This window comes from Enhydra lutris, unplaced genomic scaffold (genome assembly GCF_002288905.1).
Source record: "Enhydra lutris kenyoni isolate GAN:26980312 unplaced genomic scaffold, ASM228890v2 scaffoldscaffold18, whole genome shotgun sequence".
Classification (NCBI taxonomy): Eukaryota; Metazoa; Chordata; class Mammalia; order Carnivora; family Mustelidae; genus Enhydra; species Enhydra lutris.
Genome location: NW_019154102.1, coordinates 7,045,391 through 7,067,483, shown reverse-complemented (window position 1 = coordinate 7,067,483; position 22,093 = coordinate 7,045,391). Strand labels below are relative to the sequence as shown.

At 42.8% G+C, this 22,093-nt stretch overlaps 1 protein-coding gene across 2 annotated transcripts in view; it reads right to left on the bottom strand.

Moving 5' to 3' along the window:
- The window catches only part of LOC111148192 (echinoderm microtubule associated protein like 6), a 272,095-nt gene that overhangs the window by 21,737 nt on the left and 228,265 nt on the right, over positions 1 to 22,093 (bottom strand). Inside the window, exons 28-29 of one of the 2 annotated variants that reach the window (XM_022504656.1) lie at positions 1,167 to 1,175; positions 219 to 297 (exon numbers count right to left, since the gene is read on the bottom strand). In XM_022504656.1, coding sequence (XP_022360364.1) covers positions 219 to 297; positions 1,167 to 1,175 — 88 coding nt within the window. The remainder of the gene's footprint in view (positions 1 to 218; positions 298 to 1,166; positions 1,176 to 22,093) is intronic. The other variant, XM_022504657.1, reaches the window with a different exon arrangement.

Here is a 22,093-nt window from a genome sequence, read left to right as displayed (position 1 = left end):
GGTGACAGGGCTGAAGAAACATGACCCAGTGGGTGAGAGTCCCTGGGATCAGGGCCACAGTGCCATGCAGGAGGGAGAGAGGACAAGAGCGACCCAGCAGGTCCATTCAGGTTTACTAGAAGGTAAACGCAGATGGGCCTGCGCAGATGGTGATGTCCACCAGGCAGGCCTTACAACACTGATATCAGATTAAAAACAAAATAGTTTAACCTCCTTACCTCAACCAGTTTCTTTTTTTTGGTGATATTGTTCTTCTGGAGTTTCTCAGGCTGGGGAGCTGCTCTGCTAACGGGCGGTCTGGAACAGAGAGTAACAACAAAACAAGACAAAACAACCCCAAAACATGGTGTTGAACAAAAGGCAGCAAGGCTGCCCCTCCAGTGAGCTCAGCTAAGGCCAGTGCCAGGGTCCCCTTCCCCTTCCCCCACTCAGCAGACCCTCCACCTGGGTTTGTTGTGTCCTGCTCCCTCCTTTGCTCCCCGAGAAATGGTAGATTCTGACATTTGGGGTCCCACACAATGGCACTGGGCTGGGCTTCCCCACACCTAAAGCATCGTAGTCCGAAATTAGGCTTTCTACCTCCAGGGAGCCAAGAAGAGCACAGGAGTCAGAGGGGCTGATTTTCAAATGAAAGAGGAGCCTAAGAACGAAAAGGAAGAGGCTGTGCTTCCTGAACCCCCCGGCCATTCTCCAGGCAGGGAAGCACCTACATTGTTCAGAATTAGGTGGTCAGAGATCATGGCCTGGTGTGAGGTGGGACTCACAGGTCAGGTTTGGGAAAGGGCCCAGATGGCCGAGTGCCCAGGTCATTCTCGATACATAAAAGGGCAAGTGAGAAGTACAGGGGTAGAAGGCAGAAAGAACCCTCACTTGGCCCTCTACTTCAGAGTTATGGTTTACCTTAAACTGCTACCATCATCCCGAAGTTTGCCTCCCCCCCACCCTCAGTTATGGCTCTGGGCCTCCAAATTTAGTGAAGAGATTTTATAATGGGTAGGCTCTCCACTCTTACACAAGCAGACCAACATTTTGTAATGTGGGGTTCCCTTAAATCAGACTTCTTGGGGTGAGGAAATGGGGTGAGGGGAGAAGCCTGTCCCAGCTCCCGCCACAGGTTTCAAATCTACCAGTTACTGCTCATGGGCTACGCAAAGAGAAAGGATTACCTTGATCCCCTTGGAAGCAGCAAACAAAGCCAAGTGAGAAACTTAGTACAGTTTAGAGCCGCATTAGCAATCGCCTCATTCATGCACAAGCATTATCTGAGTGAACAGACATTCCCGTGTGGCACAAACCATGCTTCCCGGACATGCCAGCAAAAACTAAAACAGAAATGAAAGAGTGCACCAGTCTACAAATTCAGAAAGCTCATACCCTGGCGTCTCTGGGCAAACTCTGCACTAAAGCGCCTACAGAATAGGGAGAAAAAAGGAAGCCTTGTCAATGCTTCCCGCACACTCTCTGTGACTTTGCGAATGCGCCCGGGGACTCTGCTTGGGTGAGAGTGTGCTGGGGGGAAACTTGTGCTCAGAAACACAATCACATCCTTCTGGATGTCGCGGGGAGTTATGCACAAAGGACGCTTTGTTTCCGAATCGAGTTCGACTCATAATTTAGCCTAATAATTCCCAGGGTTTCTTGGTAGGGCCGCTTGCCTGCTGGAACGGCTTGCATTTTTGTGCTGGGGCAAAACAAGTTACCTTTATTTTCTGAGAAACTCTTCAATCAAAACAGGTTATGTAATCATAAGTGATAATTGGACCAAATGGTATTATTATCTGCGCTGAAGAATAGGGAGCGAGCACATCGCTGCACACGACACCCCCGGCTGATGTCATTTGCTGCCAAATTGAGCAAAACGGGGAGGCTGGGGGCACGCCAGTTCTCGCAATTAGACACTTCCTTCACATTAATTATCACTTCCCAGGACATCTGCTCTTTCTTCTGTTTTAGTGGGACTTTCAAATGAAATCCGTGGGTTTCTTCTTTCACCTAAGAATGTTCAAGTGTGTGACAGAAGCAAGCCGAGGTCTGAGATGGGAGCAGGAGGACGCTGGGGCTGCAGCGGGGTTCAAAGGCAGAACTTGTGATTGGACGCAGGGCTCGTTTTTGGGGTACACACAGGTTGTATAATATGCTCCATATTATACAGTGTGTACGGAGTAGGCATACAAGCACAGACACTGCGCATTTATATATACATGAGCTTGTATATATATATATATAACATAGAGGCAATCCGATGCTGTTTTTCACCTTGACTTTCAGTTAAAAACTGAAAAGTAAAGCAATCTCAGAATGTTTCTTTCTCATTTCACAAGCATATGGTTATAGCTGTATTGCTTCACAACTGAAGATGAGAGGGGCAAAAGGAAGAAACCTGGTGGCAAATTCAGCGGATTGTAAGTATAGACCCTTGGCGGCTGTGTATTCTGCATGAATGCTTAGTACTGGATGCTCATCGAACACCTGGACTTTTCCAGAGTGCTGTGAATACTTACTTGACAATTCCCTGCCTCCAAAGGAAAGCAAGTTAAAACACAATACAAGCATTAAAGGCTTCTTTCCAGGCATCTATAAACAGTGTTCGTAACATCAGACGTGGGAGGAACTGCCAAAAATCTCAAACGCAGCCAAAGGCTGGAGGTTTGGCATTCTTCAGCAGATCTAAATCCTTCCAGATTCAGATTCCATCGGAAATGTGACTCTGAAAAGCTTTGCTGAGGTGGGAAAGAGTAGGGTGCATAAGAACATTCACTCACTTTTCAGTCCAATAAACTCTTTATAGCTGGCTGTCCCAGCTGGCGCTCAGGATGGGAGAGCCAGGAAGGGAGTGAGCACAGAGAGGAGACACGGGGAGGGGAAGAGCCTGTGAGGAGGGGGGCAGGTGGTGGGATCCCAGAGGGGTGGAGAAGAGACACAAAGGGGCCTCTGGGGGCAAGTGGAACTTTGAAGTCACTCAGAGAACTGAAGAAGAGTTTCCACTGGGCAAGAAACTTGAGGGAGACTGACAAAAGAGCAAACAAATTAATCAGGAGAGAGGACGATGGACAGGCTTGAGCTCTGAGAGAGCAGAAGAGAAGCTTTGCTGAGGAAGAGAGAGCACAGACAAGAAGCCAAGGGGAGGCCTGTGGCCTCGAGCACCTGACTGGGTGTTAAGTATTGAGGCAGCAATGTTCTTGTTCGGCCCTGGGGGTGCAGGCTGCAACCCCCACCCATGCCGATGGGTAGTCCCTATGCACGGGCCCGTGACCTCCGTGGAAATGGCACATTTGGGCAGCGAAGAACCACGAGAAGGTCAATCAGTGCTGCAATCCTGTCGTCTGGTAGCTTGGCTGCCAAAGAGAAAGCTTAGGCTCACTTGGAGACGTGTGGGATCTTCCTGACACAAGATCTCACCCCACGGAGAGCCCCCCAGAGGTGGCTGGGGCAGTGTTTGCCCCTCCTTGCCCCCTCCACCACCGGGTGCTGCTAGAGCAGAGCACACGGTGACCTGAGGTGTGCAGGAGAGGGCTCCGAACCAAGGCTCTCAGGGAGGCATCTGAAAGGACAGAAGACGTGAGGAAAATCAGTTGCACACAACCCCCTCCCGCCCTGGATGAGCACAACATGACAGCCAACTGGGGAGTGATGCTCAGAAAGCCGGGAAGAAACAAAGTTGTTGCAAACAGCTACTATAAAGAGAGGTGTGGGTGTGGAGAAAAATCAGCTACATTTAGCCAAGTAATGCAAGTTTAGGATTGTTTTCAGTGTTGTTAACCAGACAATTTTCAAAGGGTCCTTGGAGGAACATAGCTTTCTTTGGATTCCAAGATGTGCCATAAAATGGTCCAAGAGTTTTTGAAATGTCTTGGGAAACTAGGCTACTTTTGGTCCTTTTTGGTGGGAACCAGCAGATGATCTGCACGCTGTTCAGCATCGTCCTCCAACGAGATCTATCAGTCCACGCGTGGCCTTCAGGTACTCACACTAAATTGTGTTTGCACCTATGCATTTTTCTGCGAGAAATGAGGCATGTCTTTAACATATTTTCAAAGACATATGTGATTTGAGAGAGAGAGAGAGAGAGAGAGAGAGATTAAGAACCATGCTTTCAGATAAATCCAGGTTGAGGAAAATTCTACAAAGCCATGGGAGAGCTCCATTATCAAAATAAAAGGAGCTGGATTCTGTTAAATATATTCCACTGTCTTCCAGAACCACCTGTAGAGCTGCTCAGTGGTGACCTGGAGTGGAAGGGAAAGAGTCTGACAGGAGGATTATGGGATGCCCTGAGGGAAGCCGGCCAACTTCAAAATGCTTTGGACTGAAGACTATAACACAGCTCCTCCTCCCCTACCTTTTTTTTTTTTTTTTTTTTTTAAACAAAAGTGGGGATATAATCCCAGACTTGGCCGCTTTAAGTGAATCCCAATTTATATGGGTGAAAAATGGAGGGCATAAAGACTAGAAAGGAGGGAAGTGTGAGTAAAGTGGGCAAACTACTGAAGAGGCCACTCCCACAATCCAAGGAAAGGATGATGAAGACCTAGACTAAAGCGGTGTTTGCGGAGAAGGAAACAAGGGGAAGTTTAAAGAAATACTGGCAAAGTAGACTTCAAGAACTTTTTAAGTGTTTAGTCTAGGGGTCGAAGGAGGAAGAACAATTCAAGCGGAACACCAGTTTTCTGCCTGGGCACCTGGGTGGATGGTGGTACCAAGGACTGAGCCAAGAGAAGAAGAGTCAGACAAAAGATGATGAGCTCCCTGTGGCATGTTAAACTTTGGACATCTGTGGGCCAGAAGCTCAAAAGAGAGGTGGGACTCAGAGATCCCTCAGCCAATCGGTGGAATACATGAGATTATCAGGAAGAGAGTGGGAAGCCTGAGGACCAACAGCATGTAAATGGCTAGAAGGGGGGGCCTGACGTGGGACACCGAGAAGAAATGATTGAAGAGGTAGGAGGAGAGCCAGGAAAGATGGTTTCTAAAAAGTAAATGAGAGAAGAATGGCTATAACTTCACTATCCAACATAGTATCCACTGGCGACATGCATCGCATCCAAATTAAGACATGCTATAACCATAAAATAAACACCAGGTTTTGAAGACCTAGTAAAAATAATTTTTAAAAAGAAAATAAAGTGACTCATTAATAATTTTCACGATTACATGTGGGATGATATTTTTAATATACTGGGTTAAATAAAATACATTATTAAATTAGTTTCACCACCTCTTTTAACTTTTTAAATGTGATTAGTAAAAAAAAAATCACCTATGTGGCTTGCATTGTATTCCTACCACACAATGCTACTCTAGAAAATACACGTTCTTCCTTTTAACAAGACAAAGAGGTTTGGGAATCTGAAAGTCACCATATTAGTAGAATGGCAGGGACAGAAGGTTGACTGGTAGAATGGGCTAGAGAGTGAAGGAGAGATTTGGTAAAGCCTGGATGAGAAGAGGGAAGGGGAAGGAAGGGAGGGGCAGGGATATGTATGTAAGTGTCTAAGATCCGTCAGAAGATTTACTTATTTCCCAAACAGAGTTTGGTGGGGAGACTAGAATGCACTTCTTGGCTGAGGACATGGATCTAGTTTGGGGGGAGTGGCATAAGAGATACAGGAGAGAAAGGCAATGATCAGGGAGCACGGATGGCCGGGAGGCTGAGGTCTAAGCACCAGCTGAGGGACAAGCCTTGAATAGGAAGAGGAACATCATCCTTCTGAGAAGAAAGGAGTGAACAGTTTACATGGGGTGAAGGATGGGAAGCAAAACAGAGGAGAGAAAAAGAAGTGCCAAGATGGAATTTATGCCCAGTAGCTTCTGTTTTCTCCATGAAGTAGGATAGAAAAGCCATGTACTAAGAATGGAGGGTGTGGGCAGAAGAATGAGTAAGGGTCAGAATTGTCTTTGACTGTGGAGTGGCTGGCAGAGGGAGCCAACCAAAGATAAGACTGAACATGAAGGAGCAGTGGAGAGGGCTTCAGTGCCCCTGGCAACAGGAACTCTGGTGAGGGCAATCTGAGCTAGTGTGATTTTCTAGTCAGAAGAATGGAGGTATGTGCTGTAGGGGAAATATAGGAGTGAAGAACCAAGAAGCTGGAAAAGGGGTATTCAGGCAGACAAAATAATGAAGCCAGGAAGAGCTGATGAACCTAGAAAAAATGGAGGTATTAAGGCATCTAGGATGCTTTAATGAGGATTAAGATCAGGATTACCGGGAATGAGAAATCTAGAGGGGAGAGGTTTAAGTCACTGATGGAGAGGGGAGCTACTAGTGATTCTGTACCCTATGGCTGACAAGAGCTGAGGTTAGTCAGTGGACCGTCAGTGGAACTCCTCTGAGACAGGAAGCTGGTAACTGACAAGGACAGGAAAGGGGAAAAGATGGCAGAGTATGACGGAAACTTCAAAGGAGGGGGTGGGGCTGGTTAAAGAGTGAGCCAATATGCTTTACAAACACCTACAAAACACCAGACCCCCCCATACTTTACAGTCAGGATGCTGTTTCAAGGGGCACGAATCATGCACCCCAATAACTGCTTCTGTGAACACCTCCCCAGGTGCCACATCACAACCACACACCAACAGAAAAAGAGAGGGTAACAAGCCTGGTAGTGCCATTCCCTCCACATGGAGATCTGAGAGATGCTCAGGGATTTGACAGAAATAGCTGCACCCTAACCCTGCCACTGTCCTGTAAGGGACGCTCTGTCTCCTCAGAAAATCGCTCACCCATGTGTGATGCGTTCTGTAGCTCCGTAAGCCAACTGATTACACTGTAAGTAGGATTTCCTGGGATTTCCTAGGATTACTCTTTCAAAAAAATCACTCTACCTCTGCACATTTTTTAATGATAAAAAGTGAACAAACTATGCTCTAATGAATGGCAGGTTTAATTCCTAAAATTATCAGTTATAGAGAAGTCATTATTTTGCTTCAAACAAGACATAAAATCAAGAGAAGTGAATAAGGGAAATCATTTCTGAAGGTAGCATTAAATTCCCTTAAAAAAAAACCAAACAAACCCAATTATTCAGCTTTCAGCAGAGTTACACAGGCAAGCCATAGGCCTCTGAAATTGTTAATTTCAGCATTCTGGGAATTTAATAGACACCATAACTTCACATCCTCTCACATTGTTGAAGAACAGGAAACTTGCTACCTTCTACCTACTCAGACCAGCCGGGAGTGCAGAACACAACAGGACTAAGGGGCGGAATAAAGAAAACTCAGCCTAGAGAGAAATGCCTGGAAGAGCAGGGACACTCCTTGCCCTGTTTGCCCTGCGCACATGCAATCGCTGTCCCTGTGTGAGGGCTGAGCCTGGCTTACACACAACACACAGGCAACCGCAAGTCTCCTAAGAACAAACTCTCAGGCTCTTTAAGGCCAATCCGTTATCATAAATGGGATGGAAACGGAGAATTCGAGGCTCCTTCCCATTGATCAGAACAAGCTTCAAGATAGGATGTGGCGGGTTTGACAGATCTCCAAGTGGTAACTTAGAGGGTGAATTCAGAAGCACCTGTTAGCAAGACCGTCCGTTCTTAGCAGCTCTTACAATCTGAGCTCACAAAGCAGCTACTGATCAGTGATGACAAAGGGCCTCTGTGAGGCCAGGGGGAGTGAGGAAAGGGAAGTGCCAGGCTGTTTGTTCATTGATTTCCCCATGGAGGGGAGCACTGTCCTGATTCACCAAGCTTGTCATGCCTCGGGCAAACTTGAAATGGGTAGTGACTGATTAAATACAGCTTAAAAAAACAAAACAAAACAAAACAAAACAAAAATAAAAAAACTGGGGGGGGGGGGGTAGGTTTCTCTCCCTGAACATAGCAGAAAGGTTAGAAGAAAAATTTGACATTACCTAGAGATGATGGTTTCTTTCAATTCAGGGAAATCTAGCTAATCTTTGCAATATTTTTACACTTTGCCACTTGTGAGCATGTTCTTTGTTTCACTATAAATCCGTGGACAAAGCAGCTTTGGATGAAAAATAGGTGTGATGGCTACAATAACACAGATTTTTCTTTTCAAATTCTTTCTGCCTTGAGTTATTTAAATAGTTGTAAACCAAACAGACATTTAATTCCTAATGGACAGACGGTAAGAAGATAAAAATCTTTAACTGAGAGAGCAATCCCATACCAGATTCTACAGGGGTCAACTACCATGCCCACCAAAGATGAGACCACCCATAGAGGCTAACAAAATGAAGGTAAACATGGTTGCTGACCAAGAATGGATCTGTGGACCATTTTGAGGACAGATGAATATATTTCAATATTAAGAGAAGCAGGCTCAGTAAATTCATCCATTCATCTACTCATTGGATAAATAGTTGTTCACTATGTACTGTGTGCACAGCACTACATCAGGCACACGGGGAGAACCAGGACAGCACAGTGCTGACCCTTGAGGCACTAAGAGACTAACAGACAAAGCTGACAATCCAGTGGAACTTAACTATCTTGATACCATGGACCAATATAGTCAGGACCCAAGGATTAAAGGTGGCTATTAATTTGGGGCTGAAACAAAAACCAAGTTCCTTTAAAGTTTCTTTTATAAATCCATGGTGTATAGTTTTCTTTACAGGATTTTCTTTTTGCCTAAGTTCATAAATCTGGATAAACCGAATCAGAAGAGATAGGATAAAGTAGGAGAAGATTGATTTTAAGGCCTTCCCCATTCAGCTGTAAGCACAGCTTAGTTTTCCTAAGTTTGCAAAACCCTAGAGCTAGAGTGCAAGCTTGAGGTCATTTGGTGCTGGGACCCAACTGTTCAGAGATGAAGAAACCAACATTTATAAAGAGCTCAGAATCTGCTTCTAATTGTGGATTGGTAAAAGCTTCTTGGTTTCCCAAGGAGCATATGGCATAGATTGATGGTTAAAAATGTACCAGAGGGACTAAAATATTCACGTAGGAGTATGCACAGACTCCTCCTTCATAATCCCCTGCTAAGAATAAACCTGGCAATGTCGCCCCAGCATCTCCTCATACTGGGGAGCTAAGGTGGATGAAGGGTGACATAACTTTGCACACCATGGAGGACTGGGAGAGGGATTCTGCTCAGGACAAATACGCCCCTCATACATGTTTGGGGGTGCCCAAACTGCCCTCTTCATAGTGGAACTCTACTGAGATGGGAAGGAGAGTGTCGCCCTTCAGGATCCTGATTTACTTGTAGGTCCCCAAGTGGGGTTACTGAGAGATACTGAGACGTTGATGGCTGGGGTCAGTCAAACGTGGGTGAGTAGTGCAGGGCACCACTGGTGCCTGGGAACAAGTCCCTGCATGTGGGGACTCCTGGAGGCACCATTCATCCATCCACACGGAAGGAAGCTCACAGCACATATGAATGAGCAATGACCAGAGGAGCCTGGTCCCCTGGATCACCCATGTCACACAGTCCTTGCCAGAAAAAGGGGATAGTTAGTCTCAGTGCCACAGAGACTAGGATTAAGGGCTGTTGTTTGGAATTGCCTGAAGGCAGAAGCCGGGGGGAAAACTGACATGAGAGCTAGAAAATTGGCCAGGGGTGCCAAATTCTTAGAGGAAGAAATTTCCAAACTGGATTATGGATATAATGACAAGATGCCAACAAGATCTCAGACTTTGATACCCAGCCCATGGATATCAGTGACTAGAAATGAATCTAAGCCTTGTTAAATTGTTAAGGAGTTTATTCACTCAATCAATAATCATTTTCTGAGTGCTGGCACTGTTATCAGATTCAGAGAAAAGGCACTGTATCAGAAATTTTGCTTTCACAGAGTTGACATCCTAGCTGCGGGAGAGCGGCTTTATGAGAATCTCCAAATCTGGCAAACAACAAAGGCCTGTGATTGCCACCTCTTAAGGCCTCTAACAACAGAAGTGGGATTATAGATCAAAGCCCCAAAAGGTCATCCTCCATGAAGCCAATCCCAGACTTGGCAAAACAGAATAAAGACAAACAAAGAATTTGGCAAGCACAACAAGTAGAGGAGAAGGATGACCAAGGACCCTATCCCACTGTGCTGGAGATAACCTCACACAACCTGAAAGAGAGCATGCTGAGGCAAGATTCTGGTCAAGCCAAAGTCAGTTTCGCTAAGCTCATGTGAACACGTTGCAGTGTGTGAGTTGTTGGAGAGTGGTTATACCTTCTGAGCTTGCAGGCAGGCATATAGTCAGATGATCCTAAACACTTGGGTTTGTGTTTGGGGAGGAAACAGACTGTTAAAAGGTATAAAATAAGACCTCAGGAGAACAGTAAGGGGATCCTCTTCTATTTGGAAGAAGTTCTCATAAGTATGGGTGTCTGTTTCATTGGGGTACTCTGGGGACTTGTGAAACCTTACCACTGGCTAAGGAAATGCTGTTAGTTCCTGCCTATGTAACCACGCTGATAGCTTGCCAATACTCCAAAATTAAAGAAGCTTTACATCTCTCACTTTTGTATTGTCATCTTTCCATCGTCGACACCACTGTCCTATTGTGATGACCAAGCAGATTGCTGTCAGAGTGGGATTAGTGCCAAGGACTCCTGCAGGCCCTTGCCAGAATGCAGCCAGCCACTTTCCAGACAAACACTGGACACCTATTGAGGTTTTAGATGTAAAAAGAAGCCCCACGGGAGGAGCTGAATGTCGCTTTGACTTTCACTAAGTCAACCCTTGTTGTAAAAGTTAGAGACTCCAGAATCAAAAAACAAGGGGAATTTAAAGATGCCAAAGGTTTCAAATGTTGGAGGTAATGGTAATAGCACAGTTGATATAAAATTCTGTCATTAGCTAACCTTTGCTATAAAAAATGACCAAAAATGGAGAATAATTTCAAATTAAAAATTTTAACTGTGGTGATTTCTACTTTAAAATATGTGAATTATCCCAACTAAGAAGAGCCCAAGATGAAGTAGCTTTACTAGTGAAATTTATCAAACATTTGAAGAAGAATCAACATGAATTCTTCTCCAACTCTTCTAAAAAAAATCAAAAAGGAGGGAGCACTCCCAAACTCATTTTACAAGGCCAATATTATCCTGATACCAAACCTGATACCAAAGGACACTGCTGGAAAATAACAGGCCAATATCCTTAATAAATATAGATGCCAAAATTCTCAATAAAATACCAAAAAACTTTACTTAGCTGCACACTGAAAAGATCATTCACTATCATCAAGCGGGATTTAATCTACGGATGCAGGGAAGGTTCAAAATACACAGACTATCAAGGTGATACATCACAACAGAATGAAAGAAAAGCATCATATGATCATCTCAACAGATGCAGAAAAAGCATTTGACAAAATTCAACATCCAATCATGAGAAAAACTCTTAACAAATTAGGCATAGAAGGAACATATCTTAACATGATAAAGTTCATATAAAACAAGCTCACAGCTAACATCATACTCAGTGGCGAAAGGTTGAAAGCTTTTCCTCTGAGATCAGGACTAAGACAAGGGTGACAATTCTCACCACTCCTATTCAACATACTACTGAAAGCCCTAGTGAGAAACAATCAAGCAAGAAAAAGAAAAGGTATCAGAATTGGAAAGGAAGAAGTAAAACTGTTTCTATTGAGAAGACATGATTATATAGAGAGAAAATACTAAAGACTCCACCTGGAAACAATTAGAACTAACCAACAAATTTTGTAAAGTTGCAGGATACAAAATTAACATACAAAAACTCAGTAGCGTTTCTATATGCTAACAACAAATTTTCTGAAAAAGATGTGAAAAAATTGATCCCATTTATAATAGCATCAAAATAATGTACTTGGGAATTACTTTAACTACAGAGGTGAAAATCTCTATGCTGGGAACTGTAAGATCTTGATGAAAGAAACTGATGAAGACAGAAAGAAATGGGAAGGTATCCCATGTTCATGGATTGGAAGAATTAATATTGCTAAAATGTCAATACCACCAAAATCCACCTATAGATTCAATGCAATCCCTATTTAAGATTCCAGCAGCATTTTTTTTTTTTTACAGAAGTAGGAAAAAAGACTCCTACAATTTGTATGGAACCACAAAAGACCCCTAATAACGAAAGAAATCCTGAGAAAGAAGAACAAAGCAGGAGGTATGACACGTTCTGATTTCAAGCTAACCTATAAAGCTACAGTCATTAAAACAGCATGGTACTGGCATAAAAACAAATAGACAATTAGAACAGAATCAAGAGCCCAGAAATAAACCAGGCATACATGGTCAACCCAATATTTGACAAAGGAGCCAAGAATATTCAATTGAAAAAAGACAGTCTCTTCAATAGATGGTTCTGGGCTCATTGGATATTCACATGCAAAAGAAAGAAACTGGACCCATATCTGATTCCACTCTCAGAAATTAACTCAATGGATTAAAGACTTAAAAGTAAGACATGAAGCCTGGAAATTGTAAGAAGAAAACAGAGCAACAAAGCTCCCTGACATGGGTCTTCGTGATGATTTTTTGGATATGACACCTAAAGCATAAGCAACAAACTAAAAAATAAACAACTGGGACCATATCAAACTAAAAAGTTTCTGTGCAGCAAAAGAAACTATCCAAAAAGTGAAAAGACAACCTATGGAATGGGAAAAACATTTGCAAACCATGTATCTGGTAAGCGGTTAATAATACACACGCATGTGCGTGCATACACACACACACACACACACTTCATACAATCCAGTAGCAAAGAAAAAAAAAACAAAAAACCTTAAAAAATGGGCTAATGGCCTTAAGAGACATTTCTTCAAAAAAGATATAGGACAGACCAATGAAAAGATGCTGAACCTCAACTAACATGAGAAGAATGCAAATTAAAACCACAATGAGATATCATCTCACACCTGTTTGGCCATCATCAAGAAGACAAGATAGATAGTGGATGTGGAGAAAGGGAACACTTGTGTGCTGTTGATGGGAATGCAAATGGGTGCAGTCACTGTGGAAAACAGTATGGAGGTTTTTCAAGAAATTAAAAATGCAACTACCATATGATCCAGTAATCCCACATCTGAGAAATGTATCCAAAGGAAACAAGAACACTAACTTGAAAAGATCTTTGCACCCCGATGTGTGCAGCACCATATGTGCAACAGCCAAGACATGGAAATAACCTAAGTGTCCCTCTAGGGCTGAAGATAAAGAAGATGTGGTACAAAAAGAGTAGAATATTAACCATTAAAAACACAGGAAATCTGGCCACTTGGCATATGTTGTCATTTATATATGGAATCTAAAACAACCAACCAAACTTGCAGAAAAAGAGACAAACTTATGGTCACCAGAGGTGGAGGGGAAGGGTGAGGGGGAACTGGAGTAAAGTGGTCAAAGATACAAATTTCCAATTATAAGGTATGCAAGTACTCAGGATGTGTGATATACAGGACACAGAGTAAATCTTCAGAGTTCTCCTTTCAAAGACAAGGGTTTTTTTCCTTCTTCTTCTTCTCCTTCTTCTTTTTCTTTTCTTTTTTTTTTTTTTTGATTGTGTTTCTATGAAAGGATGGGAGTTAGATGAAGCTACTGCAGTGATATATTTCACAATATATGTTAATCAAACCATTATGCTGTCAGCCTTAAATTTATACAGTGATGTGAATTATTTCTCAGTAAAACTGTGAAGAAATAGAAAAAAAGAGCTATATTGACATTTACCCACTACTGCATGATAGAGAAATGAAGAAAACATATATGGGTACTAAATATTTCCCCCGACAGTAGCTCAATCTCGTAATTCTTTATCACTTAGGACAAAAACACTAAGGATGATATTCAAATTTAAAAGTGATTTTCTAATTATATTGCGGACCCCTCTCTGGAAAACAGTTAGTATTTAATTAAGACACAAGGCTAGCTTGATCCAAGTGTATAAAAAGCTTTGTTTCTTGAAACTTTACAATGGGATTAAGTTCATCTTACAGAGCCAGGTCAAAGAGCAGAACATCTAGCCTCCATACACCAAATCAAAGGAGCACTAGAACTATCAGTGTCATCAATTCTACCCTTATGCATAATTCATAAGTAAACTACATTAAACTGGGGCTAAGACAATACAATTTAGGGGTTAAAAACGAACTCTTCTACCTCAGACATTTTTTTTTTAAAAGATTTTATTTATTTATTTGACGGAGAGAGATCACAAGTAGACAGAGAGGCAGGCAGAGAGAGGGAGGGAAGCAGGCTCCCTGCCAAGCAGAGAGCCCGATGCGGGACTCGATCCCAGGACCCTGAGATCATGACCTGAGCCGAAGGCAGTGGCTTAACCCACTGAGCCACCCAGGCGCCCCCCTCAGACATTTTCTTAAAGGGAGAGATGAGCTTCCCAGTCGGAGACAGGCAGGAGAGGTGACAGCAAGCCCAGTGTCCAGCTGAGAAAGGGAGACACGCTTTAGCTCACTGGGGGATTCTGATTGCTGGCCCTAAGTTATGCAGCTTCTGAGAGGAGAAGGCAGGGGGAAGGGTTTGACCCTCTCCTTCTTCAAGTGAAAGGTGGAAAATATAATGTCATGAAGATAGAAACAGAAAGGGTCAATTATCACATTCTTTTCTCATCCCTGGACAGCCAGCCAACAGCTGCAAGCCTCAGCGCTTACTAATAAAGGGCCTTGAATAACAGACCGCTGCCTCAGGAGCCACGAGAATGCAGTCCCTGAGCTAACCCTCGTGCCCACTTAGAGAGACAGAAGTTACTGGATATTTATATGTCAGTTTCCACAAAAATAGTTCACTTGGTACTTATTTTGTATTTTTCATCACAGAGTTAGGTTTTTGTCTGCATGCACGTTCCAACTAAATATATCAAATAAAAATCTCCATCTTTCCCATTCCCCATGCAGCGAGGAGAGGAGGAGATGGGGACAAGTGTGTCAAACAGGAGACATTTCAACATCAACTAGGAACCACAGCCCAACCACGTGAAACTTGGAAGACCAATGGCTGATCAGCTCAGCTGGGTTTTACTAACAGACCATGTGCCACCTTTGGAGATATTATATATCCTATTTGTAAGTTACAAAAACGATGTCTTGGTGATCCACCTGTGTCGCACTTACCTCATATCCAAAATTGGTATTGCATGGTAATTTAATCCATACAAAAAAATTGGGTATTGGCACTAGACATTTGTACAGCTCTAAGTTTCTAATTTGTTCTTTTTCTTCATATGAAAATAAAATAAAAACCTCTGGAGATGGGCCAAAGATGTTCACATCTTATTTTTAAAGATGTGTGAAAATATAAAAATGTAATGTGAATATAAAACATCAATTTTAAAACATGACCATTCTCAGTGTACTAATGTTTTCTAGAAGTTAATTCTTCTGACACCCCTGGACAAGGGTGTAAAACTATGGCCCATCAAAATTGATCCAATTAAAATTGCGTAGAGCTTTAAATGTCTCTAATGATTCTTGATACTGATTTGGCCATATTTACTGGTATCTTGAAATGACTGTATATATCCAAAGGCATTTATAAATGATAGTGATTACTGTTCAACATTAAAATGGCCAGAGGTTCTTTTCTGTGATAATAACTCAGTTTCTATTAGAAAAACAAACAAAACAAAACACGAAAGAAGTATGGGCAGGATATTTTCCACCCCTTCGTGTCTATTCCCCACCCTTCTCTCCTCCTGCCCTGAGCCCTTCATGGCCAGCCTTTGACGACTGCATCAACAGGCACTCTTGCCCTTCAGCTTCTGACTGGCTTCAGCTTGAGAGGGGCAACAGTAGAAGAGGAGAGGGTCAGAGAAGAATGCAACTGGGGAATTTAATCCTCAGAGAGATCCTTGCTGGGACTCTGGCCAGTGCCCTTTAAACTTCTCCCTCACGTATCAGCTCCTTAAGTCTCTCTGCTCCCATGACTAATGCTCCCCACATCTGGGGAGCCATCAACCTTGGGACACAAGAGTGGTGGAGGGGCTACCCCATCCCTGTTGTTTCTCTTAATCCTGCCCACACCTTTGTGACCAGTCCTTTCATTAAACGTTAAACTCTCCCCAAATTACTTCCTTTTCAGAGTGCTCTTGCTTTCCTATGAGGGCCACAACTGACAGAAAGCTTAGGTCAAACCTGAAAGACTGAGGTTATACCTCTCACGGTGCACTAATTCTAAGAAATTCTATCTAACATAATGGGTGCCCTATATTTTATATTCTTTGAAGCCAACCTCAGACAGCCAGAGTCAAGAATCAAAACCAGAAAAGGAAAAGAAAGCTTTCTCATCTTTTAGATGACACGATCCAATATAATCTTTAGAAATACAATAAATATAATACGGCGCATCAAAGCATGACAAAGGCCCTTATTAAAACAAGGCAAAAAAAGAGTTGAATTTAAAATATCAGTATACTTCATGATCTTTAAAAAAGTTGCCTTTTTTTTCCTTTTCTATTTTAGGCCTACAACAATTTAAGTTATCTCCAGTAGTTATGGGGAACTAATGTGCACTTACAGAAACCAAATTCCATGCTGAGACCGCAAAACCAATGATGAGTGTGGGACCGAACTCTTCTCAAAAACAGGGACAATTTCGGAAGTACACAATGGTATTATGAAAAAGTCACATATACCAACCCAAAGAAAGGTCTGCTAAGGCCACACAGTGACAATTTAAACATTAAACAATGACAACAATAACAACATCAGGATTGGCTGTACCTAAAATGGTTATACTTCTGCCTCAAGAGACAAAACCTATGCCTTTAAAAAGGAATATATACCAACAGTAACCAATTAACCAGTGCTCAGTTGATCATCAAAAAAATGAGGACGGGAAGAATGAAAAATGATTTTTCAAAAGAAAAAAGTAATTTGTTTCACTGATATGACTGACTTAGAGTATCCAAGTAGTTAGCAGTCTGAAATGTCAAAAGTCCTTTTCCTGTTAAGTTGATGCTATGAAATGCCAACACTTAGGCCAGAGGGTAAAGGATAAAAATGGAATTAGACGTACCTAAAGCTTGGGCCTTCTCGGTAATGTCTCTTAAAGTTGACCTTCCCTCCCTGTCTGTGTACTGGTGTACTGGTCATGGAGTGGCCAAGCACAGAGCCAGAGTTTCTGGAAGAGACTGGGAGGAGTCTGGGGCAGAATGGCAGGGGCAGAGGAGGGGTAAGGATTCAATTCTTCTGCGGGAGTGATATAAGAGTTTCCGGTGCCTGGCAGAATCTTCACCCCACAGGAGCATTGCTTATGTTCCAGGAGGAATTTGAAAGACTAGGGGAAGCTGGCTCTTTTAGAAGATAGCGTGTTACCTCCTACTCTGTATTAGATATATACAGAGTAACTTTTCTCATAACAAACACAACCTTTACATCCTCTGACTGTTGACTTCTTCTAACATTCATATTATTGTAGAGCTGTGCAAAACATGCACATGGCAAAGGCAGGAGTCCATGACTGTTCCAGACGGCAGAGGATGATACAGACGTGGACCAGAGACCCCTGTGTTTTGTGTCTCACTCTCTCTCCTTCCAAGTGGCGGTTTAAAAAACTATCCTCGTTCTGTCCTCTCCTCACCACTGTCTATTTGGCATGTTAGGGTGGTCAACATTACTGTTAGTCATAGGACTATGAAGAGCTTCGTCTGGACCTGGAGAATACTTCATAGCTCCCCGAGATCCTGGATGTGAGGCTGGACACAGTAACTGATTGAAACTCTTTGGGAGGAGCTAACTGCATTTTCAATCATTTATGTGGGATAGTTTAAATTGGAGTATTTTAAGAGTGTGTATATGACAAGAAAAACGTGGTGGGCAGTAGACATGTCCTGTTGTAGGCTCATACAGAAATCCAATTCTGTTAACCACCTTGGACGTTTACTTCTGGTAGAGGTGATCACACTGCTTATTTATGGGTAGGATAAGACTACTTACCTAAACAGCCAATAAAAGGCTCATATTTTACAGATCACCAGTGATTGGTTCAAGGGTGGTCATGTGATCCACCAGAGCCAATAGTACATCATCAAACATTTGTGAGGACTTGTCAATCAGAGGCAGTTCTTTCCTGCTGGACTTCAGGCACTGCAGTCATTTTGCTACTTGAATTGCAATAACCAGAGAAAGCAGAACTGAGCTATGGGGAGAGAACAGCAAGATCTGAGTTTCCCTATCATATGACACCTAAAGTCACCCTACCCCTGGATTTTTGGACATGTCAGCCAATAGGTTCCTTTTACTTAGGCCAGTGTGGGCTGGGTGACCTCCCTGAAACTGAAAGTCATCCCTTATAAATTAGAAAACAACATATCAACTTGGTGTGACCTTGGTAAAGTGGTGCAAGAAACTTCTAGTTCAAATATCTATTAGGGTAAATTGAAATTCAATTGGCCACCCGTGTGTGACCTAGCATGACTGTGCAGTTTTCTCTGTGTGTTGCAATCTCATTGGCCACCTGTGTGTGGCCAGGCTCAACCACAGGGCCTTTGCTCTATAAAAGTTAGTCTCTGAGGCTGAGAGGGGTTGTCTCTTTGTAAGAGATGGCCCCGACCTGTTGGTTTGATTCTCGATGCTTGGCACGAAATAAAGCTTTGCTTGACCTTCGCTTTGTATCAGTCTCACTCCTTGATTATGGACCTAACATCTTATAGGCAACTCTAGTAATCTGGTGCTGAGCAAATTTCAGGGATTTTGTCACCTGATAAGTTCAGGAGAACTGCTTTTACTGAAGTGAGAACATAGTATGTTGGTACTATCCCTTGTGCTGTTATGATGGTAGGCGTTTTGTATCTTAAATTGCTCTGAAAACCACCCTTCCCCTCCTGTTTTTTCTTTCCAAAAAAGAACTGACATTAAGCGTATTTATTAAGGAATAATTTTAAGTTTGCAGGCAGATGAAGCAGCCATAATATTGAGAAAACAGGGCAAAGTAGAAACGAGGCCAAAAGTTGAAAGCAAGGGGGTGTGTCAGGATGAAGGTGGGAACTTGAGAGGCAGCAGAGGTTAGAAAGGTTGCTTTAGACCAGAGCTGGAGTCAGCAGAGGTTGAAGGAGAGCACTATGGGGCAGCCCTGAGTGTGTGGGTGAGCTCTAAAAGCATAGGTTCCCCCAACTGGAAAAGGCTTAAAAGTCTTCCTGACTTTCCTCAGCCCCATGCCACACATGGCAGGTGAGCAGCAGGATTACTCAAGACTACCCAAGGCTGGGTTCTGGCTAGACCAGTGTGGTTAGATGAAAGGGACTAGGCGCCCAGTGTGCTAGGGCAAAGTTGGAGTGGGGGGCCCGGATACTTGATAAACACCTGGAAGGGATTTCATCTTCGGTAGGTATAATTCAGTATTCTTTTGACAGCAATTACAAATTTCACTCCATTTTCCCACTTCTCAAAATATTGGAACTAGAGATCATGTGACTGCTGAAGAATCCAAACTCCCGGTGTGTTAGGAAATGTACAAAGAAGCACAATCCAAAGCCTTGCAGCTCTTTTAAAATCAGATAATGGGGTCTAATCAGAAACCATCTAGGACTACCTGTAAAATGAGGAATTAAGAGACGCAGTTGCTTAAAAACTAACTGGTGCATAACCTGCCGCTGTCTACAAGGCACTGTTTTCACTATGATGGATCCTGTGCTCATCTCATGTTTCTAAAGTGGAAAAGGATTTAAATTGGAAGTAGAATTTTCAGAAACACTGGTAAAAGGCAAAACGAGTCCCTGCACCAAGAGGTTGTTCCGCACTCACGCCTCTTGCGATTCTCCAGTACTTGTCTCCGGTTAGTCTCACTGGGGTGTCTTGGCCTGGGTGTTTAGAAAAAGCACCCAGGTATCTGCAGGTCTGCGTGGGAGGGAACAACGAAGGGCAGGTCAAGAAGAGCCTCTGTGTCTCTAATCAGGGTCAAAGGGAAGAGTGTCAGGACAGACAGTCCTGAAATATTGGCAGGGAGAAGCCAGAAGCTGCCTGACATCAGACTCTTTGTCTGAGGTCCCCAGCTTTTCTATTTCTGCCTCTCTCTCTTCTGCTTGGGATGCTGGAGTTCACAGAGCCTGTTTCTTATCCCAGGTGAGGACTCAGATGAGATATTTGCCTAGCTTATTGTCAAGAGTCCTCCCCACCCCACTTTCCTTCTCTCATCCTCCTTTCTCACACAGTCTCTGAACATCCCACCTTGACTGTCATGCCCTTCTCTCTTCTGTAGTCCAGATGCTGTCTAGCATCCTATCTCTGAGGTTCAAGTTCCCCTAACATTACTGATGAGAACTGGTGGAGACAGCTTGTTTTTGGTTCTGATTAGGATTTGCTCCCATGGATGCCGTTGATTCAGACACCATTTACTCCTCCTTCCTCGCTCACTCCTTCCTGCTGTGGTCCAGCTTTGCTCCCAGCATGCCTTGCAGCTGTCATCCTGCTTTCTGGTTACAGCCCACTCTGGGAACTGAAGCTGTCAAGGTTTTTAAGTTACCAAGGATGTTGCTCTGTATAAAAAAGCCTTGATTATTCCTCCGGACCCTATATTTATCTCAAAAATGTTTTGTTCACTGCACTTTTTTTTTAACTACACCCTGGTGTGAATTATTTTAAAATGCCAACAGAGTCCTGAAATGCCAACCCCTATATCTCTCAATACTATGCAGCATTTTTTTTTCCTTTTGTATATATCAAAAAGTCAATCCTGTGGCTGCTAATATACTTATAAGTGCCCAAACTGATGTGGTGAGGTAGCTTCCAAATTCTGGAGATTTTAAGATTGAAAATTCTTAAAGGTCCTTTGTACCTCACTTCTCACACCTTTTCCTAAATTGAACAGGGATGAGTATTTTTACAGGCCTACCCAAAGAGACCTTGTGACAAGTGGAAGTTCAGATGAGCCTCCGCTAGGTGAAAAACCAGTTGCAGTGTTTGGAGTTGGGAATTTGCTTAGATTTCTAAATCTTAGTGGCCGGCCTAAGTCTCAGCATGACAAAGCACTGGGTTGTAGACATCAGCCAGAAACAACCTTGGAATAATAGCCAAGTCAAGTCGTTTCGTAACGGTACATGACATTGGAAAGGTTGGGTAATTTTTCTCCCAAAAGAATGTTTAATTTAGACCAAATGTTTCTAAGGGTGGATTATTTAAGGGTGAGGCTTACTAAGGCACTTAGGTGCATATGGTTCTTTTTTTTCTTTATTCTCAGTAGCAGGCCCTTTAAAATTATTTTCCCTTTGTGGCCTTAGAAGAACAATGTTGCAAGCAAGATAAACTGTAATTTATAGACTACTGCAAAAAAATCTCTATAATTTTTTTTAATCAAAAGAGAACTCTGAATCTTCCCAGTGACATTTAACAAAGATGCCAGGGATGATTTAGAGATTCGTGTAGCAGATTCCAAATTTGTTTGTGTACAGCATCCCCTGTTTATCAAGCTTATTTTTTAATAAGATTTTATTTATTTATTTGACAGAGAGAGATCACAAGTAGGCAGAGAGGCAGGCAGAGAGAGGGCGGGGAAGCAGGCTCCCTGCCGATCAGAGAGCCCCAGTGCGGGGCTCTATCCTAGGACCCTGAGATCATGACCTGAGCCGAAGGCAGAGGCTTAAACCACTGAGCCACCCGGGCACCCCTATCAAGCTTATTTTACCATCTAGCAATGAACTGAAGCAGGAGGGGGAAATATTTCTTTATATTTACATTCCCACCTAATTTTAAGAAGTGATAGATAAAATTTTTGAAGCAGTTATTATTAGGCAGAAAACCACACTGAATGAAAAAAAAAAAACAAAACCTGAATCTCATTAATTATGTGGGACCAGGGTACTTGTGATCACCCAACCCATGTCAATATGAAGTACCCACAGAGAATTCTTAAAACATCTTTGTGATCCATGAAATTCTCTTCAGATGTTAGAGTTTTTAGTGAGTATTTATCCTTCCTAGTATGAATAGGGTTAAGTTGAGAAACTGTAGTAACTATGAGCTTTTTTCCTAAAAAAATTGCCTAAGTATTTGGCTATTTCCCTTACTGATGTTCACAACAGCACATCAGAAAGACCTAAAATAACATCTGAAACTCTCTATATAGGATCCCAAGGTGGCAAAAACAAATTGGTTAGGTCTGGACTCACCAAACCCACCTGAACAATCTTGGGCAGGTGAAGAGACAATGACAGGAAGGTACGCCAAGTGATATAGCGTGATGC